This window comes from Oryzias melastigma, linkage group LG2, assembly GCF_002922805.2.
Source record: "Oryzias melastigma strain HK-1 linkage group LG2, ASM292280v2, whole genome shotgun sequence".
In the NCBI taxonomy this organism is placed as follows: domain Eukaryota; kingdom Metazoa; phylum Chordata; class Actinopteri; order Beloniformes; family Adrianichthyidae; genus Oryzias; species Oryzias melastigma.
In genome coordinates, this window is record NC_050513.1 from 4,090,687 (window position 1) to 4,103,901 (window position 13,215).

Here is a 13,215-nt window from a genome sequence, read left to right on the forward strand (position 1 = left end):
CTGCAGCCTCACTGTGTGCTGCTGGCCTCCAAAGAGAACTCCGCCCCCGTCAAGCTCGGGGGATTCGGCGTGGCGATCCAGCTGGGCGAGTCGGGTTTGGTGGCTGGAGGTACGAATGCTCGGATCCTCCCCCTAAATAAGTCCTTTCAGGATCATTTGATATGATTTCTTTCTGGTTTTGGTTTGTGATTTGAACAGGAAGTGAGGATACCCTTATTAAACATCATTCTGCTTGCAGTGCAAACCAATTTTGTTTGTTTTACTTCCTCTTTGTGGTATTTTTCTGTCAGAAACAGATCAGGCACGCTTACCATCTGGCTCTGAAGCATTTTCTTTAAAGATCCACTCTGATCATTGTTTGATCTGTTTTCTAAGCTTTATTTTTTTATTGTTATGATTGTGCTGTCTTTAGCCAAAAACAAAAAAAACCCAAAATTTATATTTCCAAAGGACTGAGTTGATGAAATTGATTTAAAAAGCTGATGTCTGCTAGCTTGATGCTAACGTATAATGGGATCTCCCATAGGACGGCTAATGCTAACGCTCGGTCGACCTAAACATACGTTGCTGACAAAATGAACATTTTTATAAACTCACAGGAAGGAATTTTCCAAACTCTTTTAAAGCAGGGGTCCCCAATAACTGTTTTCTTCTCTGATGAAGGGCCGGGATCAGTTTGTAGGCTAACAGACAAAGTGTAACAATCACAGCCTTAACGTAAAGATTTAGCAACACAAAGCCAAATGTTAAATTATTCGTTTCCGTGAGCTTCACAGAAAAAGTAATACTACAACATTTTTAAACTACATATATAGCATTACATTAATAGCTGAAGATGATTAAACTGATAGCTAAAAACACTGAAGCTGATAGCTAGCTAAAATATTAGCAAAGTGTCAAATTTGCCAAAAAATTCTAAATTAGCCAAAACAGCTAGTATGTCGCTGAAATATCAGCTAAGCTTCAAAATAGCCAATAAAAACTGGGAAAATGTCTAATTTAGATAAAACAGTTAGCATAAAGCTAAAATATTAGCTGAACTCCAAATTAGCCTAAAATACTGAAAAAGCCTAAATTAGCCAAAACAGCTAGCATGTAGCTGAAATATTAGCTAAATTTGGAATTAGCCTAAAAAACTGCAAACATGTTTAATTTAGATAAAACAGTTGGTACAAAACTAAAATATTAGCTTAACTCCAAATTAGCCTAAAAAACTGGAAAAATGCTTAAATTAGCCAAAACAGTTAGCAAGTAGCGGAATTATAGGGAAAAAGTAGAACTGGCACCAAAAAACTGGAAAAATGTCTAATTTAGCTAAAACAGTTTGTGGGGCAAATGTGAAGGAGGGCCAGATCCGGCCCGCGGGCCGTAGTTTGGGGACCCATTTTACAGTATGTGAACTGTATCAGATTAAAAACAAATACATGTATTATTAATGCATTTCTAAACACTAGTTTTCCAGAACATAGTTTCTGCAAAAGTTTGTTAGAAATTCACCTTTGAGTTGGGCGGAGCAAAAACCACTACATGTTAAAAACTCAATTTTTCATCAGGGTGGATCTTTGAGAAAAAGCTCGTCACATTTCCTTTTTTGATCTTCTGCATTTAAGCCGTTTCTGTTTTTGCGACCACAACCTCTCAAACAGTGAAGAATGTTTTTTATTTGGTCTATATCTTATTGTTCTGCTGACTGTAGAAACAAAACATGAATGGAAACAGCAGCATCAGTTCATGATTTCACACTAAAACGGTTTCAAACCAAAGACAGACTTTTGGCTTTTAGTTTTCTCTGGAGTCTTATTTTTTTAATCTGTTTTTTTTGTTCTTAATTAGCTTCATTAAAAGCGTTTAAATTCCTCTTTTCATGGTAAAACACTTTGGCGACCTGCCAGTGTCATATAGTGTTTTATAAATAAAGTTTTACTCTTTTTTTCCATATTAAAAGGCTAAGAAAAAGTAGCACAATAACCAAACAATTTCTGCGTTTTCTGCACTTGCTGTGTGTTTGAACGTGCGTTTGCACGTGCACTGACGTGTGTGTTTGTCCAGGTCGGGTCGGCACTCCTCACTTCATGGCTCCAGAAGTGGTGAAGCGGGAACCGTACGGCAAGCCGGTGGACGTGTGGGGATGCGGAGTCATCCTCTTCATCCTCCTCTCCGGCTGCCTGCCGTTCTACGGCACCAAGGAGCGTCTGTTCGAGGCCATCATCAAGGGCAAATACAAGGTTAGAGGGGTCCGCCGGAGACCCGAGCCGAGCCGGGAGGGTTCCAGCTCTACTGAAGAGAACGTTCCTGTCGCGCAGATGAACCCGCGCCAGTGGGCGCACATCTCCGAGAGCGCCAAGGACCTGGTGAGGCGCATGCTGATGCTGGATCCCGCCGAGAGGATCACAGTCTACGAGGCTCTGAACCACCCCTGGCTTAAGGCAAGACCACCGCAGAACCCATCGGTCCCAGAGGAACTCTCAGATGTGGAGTTTCAGTTTAGTTTGGTTTAAATCCACAAGTTACAAAAAGAGGAAAAGTTGGAAAATACACATTTAGTTAACATTCAAAAAAAAAAAAAATATGGAAAGATAGAAAAAAATCACCAAAATTACAATTTAATCCCATATAAAATCATATTCCAGACAAAACATTCGAAGAATTATGGTTTTATTTTAAATATTTTGGCTTGAAAACACCAACACTTAAAGAAGAAACACAGATTTCCTTCATTTTCTAATGGTTTTATGAATGTTTATATATCTAAACTTTAATCCAAAATCTCTAGAGCGGCCCACGGGCACCAGGGTACCCTCAGGAACCTCACAGGGTACCCACAAGTCTCTTCTAAAATAGCACAACTCACTAGTGAGCTGCATCTAAAATTCAATTTTATTCTGTCAATATTTTGTTTTAATTACACTTACATAGACATAAAAATTAAAACTTCTTAAAAATGTGTTCATGATGCATGAACTTTAGATACGTTTAGGTGACCTCTGACCTACTCCAGTTCAAAGATCATTCATTTAGTTAAAAATGCAGCAGATTTGGTCATTAGTTCAAAATGTGACAAGATTTGACTAAAAATGATTTTTCTTTAACATTACGTAATTGATAAACATGGGACATTTTTCCCATGAAATGTAGTGATGTAAGAGATCATCTCAAAATGTTACAAATACTGAGATTAATAAAGTTCTGAATATTGATATTTGTTCCCTAGCTTGTTGTCATTGTTTATAATTACGGTGAGAAATCAGTATCTTCACATGGAGGAGTATCATTATTCATTATTAATAATAATGTATAACTAAAGGCAAACTAAGCAAATGTGTTATTTCAAAACCCACAAAGTATCTCTCAGTTTCAAGAAGGTTGGTGACCCCTGATCTAGAGTGACCTGGATGTGACAAGTTACCTTTGTGGTTTACCTCCTAAAACAAACAAAAAAATCTATAAACAGTTTAATTTCTTTTTTAAAAATGAAACAATATGGGTGTATTATGTTCTTATTTTAAACATTTCTGTTTAATTCAATGGAGTTTCTAAAATGAACAGAGTTTACGATTTGTATAATCTGAGTCCAGATTTTCTCATTTTTCTTACACAGATTATAGGTGGCAGACAGAAAAACTCCCCTGGATGTTGTAAACACATACAAAATATAAACTAGAAAATGTGCTTTACCTGCGATAATTCTAGTGTGAATGCTTTCTGCTGTATGTGGTCGCTGAAGATGCTTTGGCAAGGAAATGCTAAAACAATTAGCTGAAAATGCTGAAAATATTTGCATATTACCCAAAAATTTTAGCTTTACCCAAAACCCCTTAGTAGATCCCAGATTGCCCAAAAATACTAACACGTTGGATGTTGCTAAAATATTATCTTGATTCCAATAAAAACATCAGTGGATGTTAAATCAACCAAAACACCTGGCACGTTCCTAAAATATTAGCTTGACCCAAAATTTGCCCAAAAAACCCTTAATGGATGCCATATTGGCCAAAAAAGCTAACAAGTTGCTAATATATTAGCTTAACCCCAAATTAGTTCAAAAAACTTAATGGATGCCATATTGGCCAAAAAAGCTAACAAGTTGCTAATATATTAGCTTAACACCAAATTATTCCAAAAAAACCTATGTGGATGCCAAATCGGCAAAAAAAAAGCTAGCAAGTTGCTAATATTTTAGCTTAATACCAAATTAGCTATTAAAACTTCAATAAATGCTAAATTAGCCAAAATAGCTAGCAAGTCTATAATATATTAGCTTAACACCAAATTAGTCCAAAAAAAACTTAATGGATGCCAAAATGGCCAAAAAAGCTAACATGTTGCTAATATATTAGCTTAACCACAAATTAGTCCCAAAAAACCTATGTGGATGCCAAATTGGCTAAAAAAAAGCTAGCAAGTTGCTAATATGCTAGCTTAACAGCAAATTGGCTATTAAAACTCCAATAAATGCTAAATTAGCTTAAAAAAGCTAACAAGTCATTAATATATTAGCTTAACACCAAATTTGTCCAAAAAAAACCTATGTAAATGCCAAATTGGCCAAAAAAGCTAGCAAGTTGCTAATACACTAGGTTAACTCCAAATTAGCTATTAAAACTTCAATAAATGCTAAATTAGCCAAAATAGCTAGCAAGTCTATAATATATTAGCTTAACGCCAAATTAGTCCAAAAAGAGGATGCTGAAGACGGGCTTAGATGGAGGAAACTGATTCGCTGTGGCGACCCCTGATGGGAAAAGCCAAAAGGAAAAGAAGAAGACCAAATTAGTCCAAAAAAAACTTAATGGATGCCAAAATGGCCAAAAAAGCTAACATGTTGCTAATATATTAGCTTAACACCAAATTAGTCCCAAAAACCCTATGTGGATGCCAAATTAGTTAAAAAAAAGCCAAAAAGTTGCTAATATATTAGCTTAACACCAAATTAGTCCATAAAACTCCAGTGGATGCCAAATAAACTTAAAAGAAAGCAAAAAAAAAGTTGCTGAAATATTAGCTGAATACTAAATTAAGCCCATAAAACTCCAGTGGATGCCAAATTAGCTTAAAAAAAGCTAACATGTTGCTAATATATCAGCTTAACACCAAATTGGCCCCAAAAAAGTCTATTCAAAAATTGCGTAAAATTTAGAAAAAAATTGTAAAATACCAGAAATATACACTTAAATGTCCTGAAGATGCTGAACTTTTAGATACCAAAATTGCATAAATTGTGATTTACTTTATACGTGTCAACAAAGGTCTAGAAGAAAGCTGAAAGGAGCAGGAGAATCACTACAGCTGAGAAGCATTCACACGATAATTAGACATCAGTGAATTAAAGAGACCCTAAAGCAGAAGTGAAATGCAGTATTTTCTGATTACAGTTTCAGTTTAATCACTGTTATCAACCAAACACACTTTCCTGAAGATGTTCCATAACTTCTGAAGCTGTTCGGTTTGTAGAACCCCAGCCCGTATTCATCTGTGTTTCTGCATTGTGTCGGCTGCAGGAGCGGGACAGGTACGCATACAAGATCCACCTGCCCGAAACGGTGGAGCAGCTGAGAAAGTTCAACGCCAGGAGGAAGCTGAAGGTCAGTGTGGATGAGTGGCTCGGTGTGGTCTGCAGGGGCAGGAAGTTGCGCAACTCAGCTGCTTCTTATTACTCACACGGCTTTCTTGAAAGACGGGCCGCACAGTGGTGTAGTGGTCGACGCCGTTACCTCACAACGCTTCTGCGGGGCGATGAGATGGGGGTTTTCTCTGCTCCTGCATGCTTCATAGAATGATTGGTGACTGAATTGTCCCTTAAGACCCACGCCAATCATTTTTTTAGTTATTTTAAAAAGGGATGGCCCGATATCATTTATTACAGATAACCAATATTTTCCCTGCAGCTGATATTTGCAGATGCCGATATTTAAGTTTCTAGAATAAAACAAAGTTTAGAGATTTCCTTTTTAGAAAATACAACAACCTTGCCAACAATAGTATAAACATGGATCCAAAATAGAAACTTAGCGTCAATATTCAAATTTCTCAATACGTGCAGCCAAGATGCACTTTGATGGACTGACCGGACATCTTCTTAGACGGTCCACGTTTGGGTTTTGTTTTTGGCTGCACATATTTAAAGTTAAACTTAAACTCACAGTCCCATTAGCTCTCACGCATATATATGTGTGAATGTGTTCTTGTATTTATTACCTGGTGGAGCGTTAAGCTGCAGAAACAGTCGCTTTGAGGGAACCATTTGGAGGTTTAACCAAAATCCAGACCTTAACCCGTCCTTTGAGTCCGTGTCACCATTAAAAACATTTAGTCCTGGCCATACATATTTAGAAAATAACGTGCTAATAAACACTTTCTGACTACTAGCCATGTCAAAGCAGACTTCTACTGAGATTTTTTGGGGCTAATTTGGAGTTAAGATGAACAATTTCTGACCACTAGCTATGTTAAAAACCTAGCTAGTGGTCTGACCCAATAGTTACCGGCTAGCTAATTAGCAGCTATGTAGTATATAAGTAACATAGCTAGCGGTCCTAGCTTTTAGCCCAATAGCTAGCTATGTAGCAGCTACGTAGTTTGTATGTAACATAATTAGCGGCCCTAGCTTTTAGCCCAATAGCTAGCGCCTGGCTATGTAGCAGCTATGTAGTATGTATGTAGCATAGGTAGCGAACCGACCTTTTAGCCCAGTAGATAGCAGCTAGCTATGTAGCAGCTATGTGGTATGTATGCAACAAACTAGCAGCCCAAGCTTTTAGCCCAACAGCTAGCTATGTAGCAGCTATGTGGTATGTATGCAACAAACTAGCAGCCCAAGCTTTTAGCCCAACAGCTAGCTATGTAGCAGCTACGTAGTTTGTATGTAACAAAGCTAGCTTTCCAGCTATCCAGCCATACAGTTTAGAGCCAGACAACCAGCTCACCGGCCTTGTGGTAGAGTGTCCCCCTTGAGACTGGAGGGTCGTGAGTTCAAACCCAGCCAGAGTCAAACCAGTGACTCTAAAAATTGGACCCAGTGTCTCCCTCCTTGACAATCTGGGTTGAGAGATTGGGTTGGGGTGGGGTTTAACAACCAGTTGGTTCCTGTGTCCCATTTGTTCTCCGCTTTTGACCCCGACCCCTTCTCCAGGGTAGGGGTCAAAAGCGGAGAACAAATGGGACTTGAACTTTAATGATGGACTAATTGTCTATAAATGGATGCATCAGAATGAGGGCGGAGCAGGGAGCTTGTGGCCCCGCCCAGCGTGTCTTCTGATCTTTTTCCACCTCATTTTTGTCATCTGCTCCTGATTCAGAATGATTTGAATACTCAGAAAAGCCTAATTTTCTTTATAAATGTCCTCTATCAAAGGAATGTTCATTTTTCTTGGAGTGGGTCTTAAAGAGTGTGTGTTGGTACGTCCAGGCTGTTCCCCGCCTTTGACCCCTTTGGGGTCCTCTTTGACCTTATGGGGATCAGGTCTGCCCCATGCAGACTCTCTAGGTTGTAGCTGTTCTGCTCCTGCTGTTTCTCCCAGGGTGCGGTGTTGGCTGCAGTTTCCAGCCACAAGTTCAACTCTTACTACGGCGACCCCCCCGAGGAGCTCCACGACTTCTCCGACGACCCGACCTCCTCAGGTAAGGCGCTTTCTCAACTCGTCTGTCTGAGCTACGAGTCCCTGGCTTTAGACCAGCGTTGCTCAACAGCTTCACTTCCTCGTCTCAGCCTTAACTTTCGTTTCCTACCAGAAGACGCGGCGCCTGCCGATACGTATCAGCTGGTAGAAAGCGATGGGGGGGTTGCAGAGCGATAAGCGCAGGTTTCAGTGCTGCATCTGCTGCAAAAGCAGAGGAAGCACACATTTATCGCACGCCGGGGCTCTGCTGAGCCCAGCACTTTTTTTGGCAGTCACACTTCCTGGTTTATTTTTGTCCGCGCGGCTCCAGACGCCGGCCATCGACTCCCCTGCAGCATCTTTGGCTTGCTTTTGCCGTTTCCTCTTTGCCTCCCCGCTCTTCTCCCTTTTCACTTTGAGGAATGAAATGTCATCTCTGCTCCTCTAATCCTGATCTTTTGTGGTGTCTCTCTTCTGCTACGCCGCCTGTAGGATTGTTAGCTGCAGAAAGTACGTATCCCTCTCCACACGTGTGTCTCGAATCACCATGACAACCTCTCATTTGAGCCAAAATCACAAAAATAAAGGGAGCTGCATGCAAATTGAACTGAAAATGAAGTGAAATGGTCAATCGAAGGATTTAAAGGGAATTTGGATCTTTGTTGTTGTCAGAAGAAACTGACCGTTTTTCATTTCAGGAGCCAAAAAAGGGTGAATGACGTTTGGTTCCCTGAGCAGAATTTCTTTATTATGATGTAGGTCAGCGGTGTCCAATTACAGGACTTTCCAACCAACCTGTCATCGAAGCTCCTTATTGGCTAAACACACCTGATCCGGGTAATCGACAGCAGATGAGGGAGGCAGGAGGCCTGGATTTAAATATTCCTCAGAAGCGGCATCTCATTAGTCAATCCTGATTGGCTACAGTAAATCAAACCTGATCATATCTGAAATCATCCAGTAGCTAGCTAAAAATAAGTCAGGGAGACTGCTGACTCAGCCATGTCGACCGTCGGAGTCAGCAGCTCCGCCTAACCAAAACTACCTAAAGAAAACAAATAAACAAAGCCCACAAACTAAGACTACCAAACCCCAAACTAAAATAACAAAGCCCAGCAGTGAAAGACTGCTGAGGACAAAGAGGGGAAAAATGTCCGTCCAGGTTTTGATCAGTAGAGATCGAGCCGCCCAAATGGTTCTGTTACGGTTACAGGTTGCTGACCGCTACCCTAGTGGATGTTAATCTCAAACGCCATCATCACCACCAGCAAATCGGCTACTAATGGTCGCCAGGCTGTACTCGCCTCCCCGTGTTCCATAGTGAGACACTGAAATGGATGCTGGGAGAGACAATTCCCTGAAACCGCCCACTTGATGAGTTTGAAGAAATGCTTATCTCGAACGATGGCGTGCTGTTCCGCCGGCTGCTTCTAGAGAGGGTGAGTCGCTATCGTCAACCAATCAAGATTGACCTCGTGAGATAAAAGCCTCTGAGGAAACATGGTAAAAAATCTCGCCTGAAGTTCTAGTTGCGTGCGTTCAAATGGATTCTGCTCAGTTCAGGTTTTTATCCGCACAAAGTAGTCCTTGTTTTTCACGGTTGAACGTGTTGAGGAGTTTTAACTTGAGGTCAATTACTTTATTTGCGTGTCGTGACTTCTTTAGGGTTGCGTGTAGCATCTATCTAGACGCCGTTCTCCCAGTTTCTAAAACTGCTTACTATCATTCTGTTGAGGTCTTTAACTCGTGAAGTCTTATTACGGCTTATTACGTATAACTATATTGTAGTAATAGCTTCCTTTTCTGACGTATGTGGTTCCTGAAAGGAGAAACGGTCAGTTTTAGCATCTTTTTCTGCCGTCATGCAGGTTTTCCCTCCATTTTTGTCTCGTGTTTGATCTCAGTGATGTCATTTTTATGAACCAACCCCTCCCCCGCAGCTGACCTCTCACCTGAACTCTGCCCTCTGCTGACATTCACCTTCTGTTGAGTCCAGTGATGTTGTGATATTTAAATTGAATTGGATCAAACGGATGAGCTGAAGGTGAGCGTCGGCAGACGTTTTGATGACGTCCTCTCTGCTCAACCAGCATGATCTCCTCCCCCGCTTCACTCTGCTTCTGAAACGAGTTTTTTTTTTGCAGCTCTGAGACGATCCGAGAAAGAAAAGAAAAAAAAGAATAGTTTACTCGCCATGACTTTTAGGAGCGAGCTGAAGGAGGAAATGAACTCTGACCACACTTTTTCACTTCTGGTTGCAGCCTTGTGCTCCCCTGCTTTTACTGACTCCTATGAGCCGATCGCTGAACTGTGTGATTTCTCATCCTGATTTCCCATAATCCATCATGAAAACTGTGATTTTCTTCTGAAGTGACTTTGCTCTGATGTTTCTCTGGTTTTGCTGCATGTACTGTGTGGGCGGTGCAGCAGGTACTTTGGGGCTAAATCGTTTTTTGTGTGTTTGTCGTTGTGTTTCTGTGTGGTGTCGTACTTGATTTATCTATTTATTTACGTTTGCCTGCGTTGGACGTGTTTGCGGTTCTCCGTGTTGAATGCTCGGTGTTGTTGGCGTTGCGGGCCTCCACCCCAGGTGTAAAACGCTGCTGCGTGTGTGCAGGGGCAGTTTCTCAGGTTCTGGACAGCCTGGAGGAGATCCACGCTCTGACGGACTGCAGCGAGAAGGACATGGACTTCCTGCACAGCGTCTTCCAGGACCAGCACCTCCACACTCTTCTAGATGTAAATCCCTCAGCTGCAATACCAAGCCGCTCCACTAGGTGTCAGCGCTAACCTGTTGGTGTCCTTTCAGCTTTATGACAAAATCAACACCAGATCATCTCCTCAGATCCGAAACCCTCCCAGTGATGGAGTTCAGAGAGCCAAAGAGGTGAGAAGATCTCCTCAGGTTTTAAGCTGTAGAGCTTCTTCAGCTCCTAATTTTGTTTTGTTCTGATCAGGTGTTGGAAACCATCGCTTGTTACCCGGAGAACCTGGAGGCCAAGGAGCTGCGGCGGATCCTCACGCAGCCTCACTTCATGGTGGGATGTCACAGTCATTAGAAAGTAGGGAATCGAACCTGCAGCCAAAGCAGATTAGCACTAGAGCCGATTTTCAGGGCGGAGCCTGACGCCGACTTTAGTCTCCTCAGTCTGAAGCCGTAACGCCGACGGCTGCAGATGTCACTCCTCGAGTTCGCGTCAATCCTCTTATCCTGGTGTGACCCAAACCTGAGAGGATTTAGAGCGCCGGCGCCGTTAAAGCTCCGGGATCTTTATGACAGAGACACACCGGCGAGGAATTTCCCCCAAACTGTAACCTGACGTTTCTGCACCTGCGGTGAGGGGAGGAGCCTGGTTAAAGCCTCGATGTGGCTGGAGTAGTTAGTGTCAGAGGAGGAAAAGAGAAGAAGATTCAGATCCTCTGGAAAAACCTGGTGGATTTGGTTGTTCTGGTTCTGAAACCAGCTGGAAGTTTCATGCCGTTTTCTTGTGGATTTTTCATTTTTTTGTAGCTACTGGTTCTGGTTCTTTGATATTCAGCGGTTTTATCAGCTAAAAGCTAATGAATCCTGTTCCGGTTTTCTGGTTTGTGCTTCAAAGATGAGTTTCCTAGCTAGTTTACGGCTTCAAAGATCATCAATTTATGACAAAATGTTGTTTATATTGAAGTTTGGAACCTTTAGGGCCTAGAACTCCGTTTTTGTCTACCTTTAGATCTACCTCTGTATTTTGAATTTGAAAGACTATCTACTTCCTTATTTGGTATCATTTCAATCAGCACAACTTCACCTTTGTGATACTACCTTTAATTAGTCATTTTTCTATGTTATATTCACACACTAGACATAAAATCATGCAAAATTCTGTCTGGAAAAATGGGATTCATTTTTATGGTTTTACATCATAGAATGAAAGTTTTAGGTGTATTTTCATAAAAACAACAAGAATAAATGTTGTCAACAAACTAATCAACATGTTTTTGAATGAAAATACAAGAAACATTCCAGGCGAAATTCACCGATTTCCTTTGAGCCACCGTAGATAGAGGAACATCACAGACCTCACGGCTCCATGATGTGATCTTCATGATGTAGTTCAGTCTGCTTGTGTGGCTTCAGCTGCCAGGCAGCCCAATAAGTAACAATTTCTCTCCTAAGAATTCCAGGAATTCTGTTTTTTTTTTAAAGCTAATTTTCTTTATTTTATTTGTGGAAAATAATACGTTTTTTTTTTTTTTTTTTTTGGAGAAGTTTAATCCAGCTGGATTTCAGGTTTCTGCTCACAGGTGGAGGCGTGTCTGTCCATTCTGAACTGCTCGCCTCCTCCGACGTCGGTGGGCGGGACTTTTGTGGTGAACCGCGGGGTTTCCATAACTTTCATACAACGCCGGTCCTCATTGTTTTAGAAAATTCACGTCGGTCCCAATCTCAGAATCAAATAACGACCAATTTCCTCGATTTCTAACAGCAGACTGCTCCATTAGGCTCCGCCCCTCACAGCAGGTCCTCTGCTCCGCATTATTTATTAAAATAAAAGATCTCTTTAGTCCATAAACAACAAAATATATGCCATATTATCTCTTTAACTCAATAAAATGTCAATCACAAAATATTCAAATAAATGTGTTTATTTTAGAAAGATTTATTACCCTAATCTCTCGTCTGAGGACATCCATCGGTTCTAGAAAGTTGACCAAAAACAACCTTATTGAAAACTAATGTAATGGATGTAGATATTTAAATTGAACATGATTTATATTGATGGATCTCTTCTCCTCAAAGGAATTGTTTGTTTGATCTGAGCATAAACACTTCAGCTCTTCGGTTTTTATTAGGACTGAAGTTCCTGCTGGAGAATGAACGTCATTTGGATGATTTGATGTTCAACGTTCAAAGCAGATTGTTGCTCCTGAACAATCGGAGGATCTGAAATGGAGTCTAGATTGGATCAAATCTGAATTTAATGGCCGTAATATCGGTTTGAAGCTGCAGAATCTCGTGTTCTTTTCTGCTCCTTCAACCTGCGGTGGAAACCTTTGATGCCTGAGATAGAAGACATTAGTTCAGCAGAGCTTCATGAAACGTCTTCTGAAGCTGAGAGGTTATGAAGAATGTCACCAGCTGCGATCGCCGTTGTTTCTGCATCGGCGCAGCTGCAACAGTTGCAGTTTCAGCCACAGCAGCACGGCGTTCTCGGCGCTGAAGAGCTGTTCCGTTTGTCTTCAGGCTCTTCTCCAGACTCACGATGTGGTCGCCCACGAGGTGTACAGCGACGAGGCGCTGAGGGTGACGCCCCCGCCCTCCTCGCCGTACCTGAACGGCGACTCCCCCGACAGCACCAACGGAGAAATGGACCTGGAGAACGTGACCCGGGTTCGGCTGGTCCAGTTCCAGAAGAACACGGACGAGCCGATGGTGAGAAGGGGAAAAGTTCCAGAAGATTGTATTTATTAATAAAAAAGATTGTATTTATTAATAAAGAAGGTGTTTGGTTAAATGTTGTTTTAATGTGTTTATAATATGAAAGAGAAGTCATATCCAGTCTGATTTAGTGCAATACAATTTGTGGTTTTATTTCCAAATTGGAATAATATAGCATATCTTTTTCATAATATTGTTTCT

General features: G+C 41.2%; 1 protein-coding gene across 11 annotated transcripts in view; it reads left to right on the forward strand.

Moving 5' to 3' along the window:
* Positions 1–13,215, forward strand: part of LOC112159975 (peripheral plasma membrane protein CASK) — a 41,786-nt gene that overhangs the window by 20,265 nt on the left and 8,306 nt on the right. For 5 of the 11 annotated variants that reach the window (XM_024294248.2, XM_024294252.2, XM_036215410.1 and 2 more), the window contains 10 exons: positions 7–109; positions 2,050–2,225; positions 2,304–2,426; positions 5,499–5,582; positions 7,518–7,617; positions 8,088–8,105; positions 10,210–10,334; positions 10,405–10,482; positions 10,553–10,633; positions 12,820–13,008. In XM_024294248.2, coding sequence (XP_024150016.1) covers positions 7–109; positions 2,050–2,225; positions 2,304–2,426; positions 5,499–5,582; positions 7,518–7,617; positions 8,088–8,105; positions 10,210–10,334; positions 10,405–10,482; positions 10,553–10,633; positions 12,820–13,008 — 1,077 coding nt within the window. The remainder of the gene's footprint in view (positions 1–6; positions 110–2,049; positions 2,226–2,303; positions 2,427–5,498; positions 5,583–7,517; positions 7,618–8,087; positions 8,106–10,209; positions 10,335–10,404; positions 10,483–10,552; positions 10,634–12,819; positions 13,009–13,215) is intronic. The other 6 variants (XM_024294247.2, XM_024294255.2, XM_024294251.2 and 3 more) reach the window with 2 other exon arrangements.